The 3,058-nt window shown below is 35.4% G+C and overlaps 1 protein-coding gene across 1 annotated transcript in view; it reads right to left on the reverse strand.

The window, feature by feature from the left end:
• Positions 1 to 270: 270 nt before the first annotated feature.
• Positions 271 to 3,058, reverse strand: part of LOC114072210 (nuclear receptor coactivator 1-like) — a gene marked incomplete at both ends in the record, with an annotated part of 17,174 nt that continues 14,386 nt past the window's right edge. The window contains 2 exons of the mRNA XM_027910130.1: positions 271 to 450; positions 2,713 to 2,890. Coding sequence (XP_027765931.1) covers positions 271 to 450; positions 2,713 to 2,890 — 358 coding nt within the window. The remainder of the gene's footprint in view (positions 451 to 2,712; positions 2,891 to 3,058) is intronic.

A 3,058-nucleotide genomic window follows, 5' to 3' on the forward strand; every position in this document is an offset into this window, starting at 1 on the left:
TGAAGCACTGCATCACCCATCCCTGTATCCCATGGATCCCTGGATCCCTGTATCCCATGGATCCCTGTATCCCATGGATCCCTGGATCCCTGTATCCCTGTATCCCATCCCTGTATCCCTGTATCCCTGTATCCATACCTTCCCCCTCCTCTCGGAACGCCCTGGGCTGGGACACGGTGAAGCACTGCATCACCCATCCCTGTATCCCTGGATCCCATGGATCCCTGTATCCCTGTATCCCATGGATCCCTGTATCCCATGGATCCATACCTTCCCCCTCCTCTCGGAACGCCCTGGGCTGGGACACGGTGAAGCACTGCATCACCTCGTAGCGCTGCCGCAATTCCTGGTTTTCCGAGCCCGCCTCGTCCGGGGGCCGGATCAGCATCCGGCAGCTGAAGGTGTGGCTGCTCCGCCGGCCCGATTCCTGAGGCCACGGCACGCCGTTCACTGGGAATGCACACGGAAAACCAGCGGCCTCGGGATGGGCCCGCCATTCCCCAGGATCCGATGGGATGGCGGAGGAACAGAGCCCACAATTCCAGCCCCTCCATCCCACGGGAATTCCAACTGGGGCAGGAGAGCCCGGAGCAATTCCAGAGCTTGGGAATTCCAACTGGGGCAGGAGAGCCCTGAGCAATTCCAGAGCTTGGGAATTCCAACTGAGGCAGGAGAGCCCTGAGCAATTCCAGAGCTTGGGAATGCCCTGAGCAATTCCAGAGGTGGGGAATGCCCTGAGCAATTCCAGAGCTTGGGAATGCCCTGAGCAATTCCAGAGGTTGGGAATGCCCTGAGCAATTCCAGAGGTTGGGAATGCCCTGAGCAATTCCAGAGGTGGGGAATGCCCTGAGCAATTCCAGAGGTTGGGAATGCCCTGAGCAATTCCAGAGGTTGGGAATGCCCTGAGCAATTCCAGAGGTGGGGAATGCCCTGAGCAATTCCAGAGGTCGGGAATGCCCTGAGCAATTCCAGAGGTCGGGAATGGCTTCGGCCTCTTCCTGTTGGATTCCCAAATCCAACCCCGGTGACATTCCCGAGGTTTTCCCAGCGGGGAATCTGCCCAGGAATGAACTTTTCCTTTGCATCCTCCTTTTTTTCTGGGATAACCAGGATCAGGATTGGACCCCCCAGTGCCACAAATTCCCCCCGGAATTAATATATAATAATATATTATTAATATATAAGTGACATATAATTAATATCTAATTAACACATAATTAATGGAACACAAATATTATTTAGCACTGATCATAATTTGTCAATTATTATCAATTATCACTGTTAAAATGTTGGCAATTATTAACTTTTGCTCTTATAACTAATTATTTGCTGTTATTAATGTAATTAATTAATGTGACATATGTAACACAATTGTTATGTTTATATATATTTATATTTATATAAGTAATTTTATATTATTTATATTTATATAATTAATCTATAATTATTATAATAATATTAGAATAATATTTAATAAAACACAAAATATAACTTTATATATATTAAAATAGATAATAATATTCTATTTTATATGAAGCATTATTCATTTATTATATAGTAATTAATACCACTAATTATACACTAAGTAATTATTTCTACTATTATCTATTAAATATATTATATATATTAAAATATATGATTATATTCTATTCCATATGATGTATTAATGATTTCATATATAGTAATTAATTAATACCAGTATTATAAAGTAATTAATTTATACTATTACCTATTAAATATATTATATATATTAAAATATATGATTATATTCTATTCTATATGATGTATTATTCATTTAATATAGAGTAATTATTAATACCAGTAATTATACAGTAAGTAATTAATTTCTACTATTATCTATTAAATCATTGTAATATAAGTGGTCAATAATTGATAATTAAAAATTAATAAGAATTAATATTAATAAGAATTAAGATTTAATAATTAATATTAATTAATAATAAGTAAAAATAAATTAAAGATAACTGATATTAACAATAGTTAATAATTAATAATTAATAATAATTAATAATAAGTAAAAATAAGTCAATGAGAATTGATATAATAATTATTATTTGATAATTAATAATTAGTAACAATTAATAACAAGGAATAATAAATCAATGTGAATTGATATTAATAATAGTTAATAATTAATAATAAGTAAAAATAAATCAATGAGAATTGATATTAATAATAGTTAATGAATAATAATTAACAATAAGTAAAAATAAATTAATGAGAATTGACATTAATAATAGTTCATAATCAATAATTAATAATTAATAATAAGTAAAAATAAATCAATGAGAATTGATATTAGTAATAGTAATAATTAATAATTAATAATAAGTAATAATAAGTAATAATAAATTAATGAGAATTGATATTAATAATCGTTAATAATTATTAAAATGTAATAATTAATAATAAGTAAAAATAAATCAATGAGAATTGATATTAATAATACTAATACTTAATAATTAAAAATCAATCAATGAGAATTAATATTAATAATAGCCAATAATTAATAATTATAATAAGTAAAAATAAATCAATGAGAATTGATATTAATAATAGTAATAATTAATAATTAAAAATAAATCAATGAGAATTGACATTGATAACGATTAATAATTTATAAGCAATAATTAATAATGATGAATAAGAAATGCGATGGATGAATTGGCGGGGTTGGGGTTGTTTTCTCACCGAGCGATTTGGGGAGGAGGTTCTTGACGAACTCGGCGTGGTCCCCGACGTGCAGGACGCTGTAGACGCTGCTGTTCATCAGCTCCTCCTGCCGGTAGCCCAGGTAGCCCGTCACGTTCTCCGACACGAACACCAAACGGCCCTCGCGGTTCACCACGAAGAAAAACCCGTCCAGAGCCTGGCAACGGGGAAAACAACAACCAACAACCACCGTGAGGAACGATGGCAACAACCACAACCACCGTGAGGAACGATGACAACAACCACAACCACCGTGAGGAACGATGACAACAACCAACAACCACCGTGAGGAACGATGGCAACAACCACAACCACCGTGAGGAAC

Source organism: Empidonax traillii, unplaced genomic scaffold (assembly GCF_003031625.1).
Source record: "Empidonax traillii isolate 1590-97213 ecotype Southwest subspecies unplaced genomic scaffold, ASM303162v1 scaffold2762:size18378, whole genome shotgun sequence".
NCBI classification, from domain to species: domain Eukaryota; kingdom Metazoa; phylum Chordata; class Aves; order Passeriformes; family Tyrannidae; genus Empidonax; species Empidonax traillii.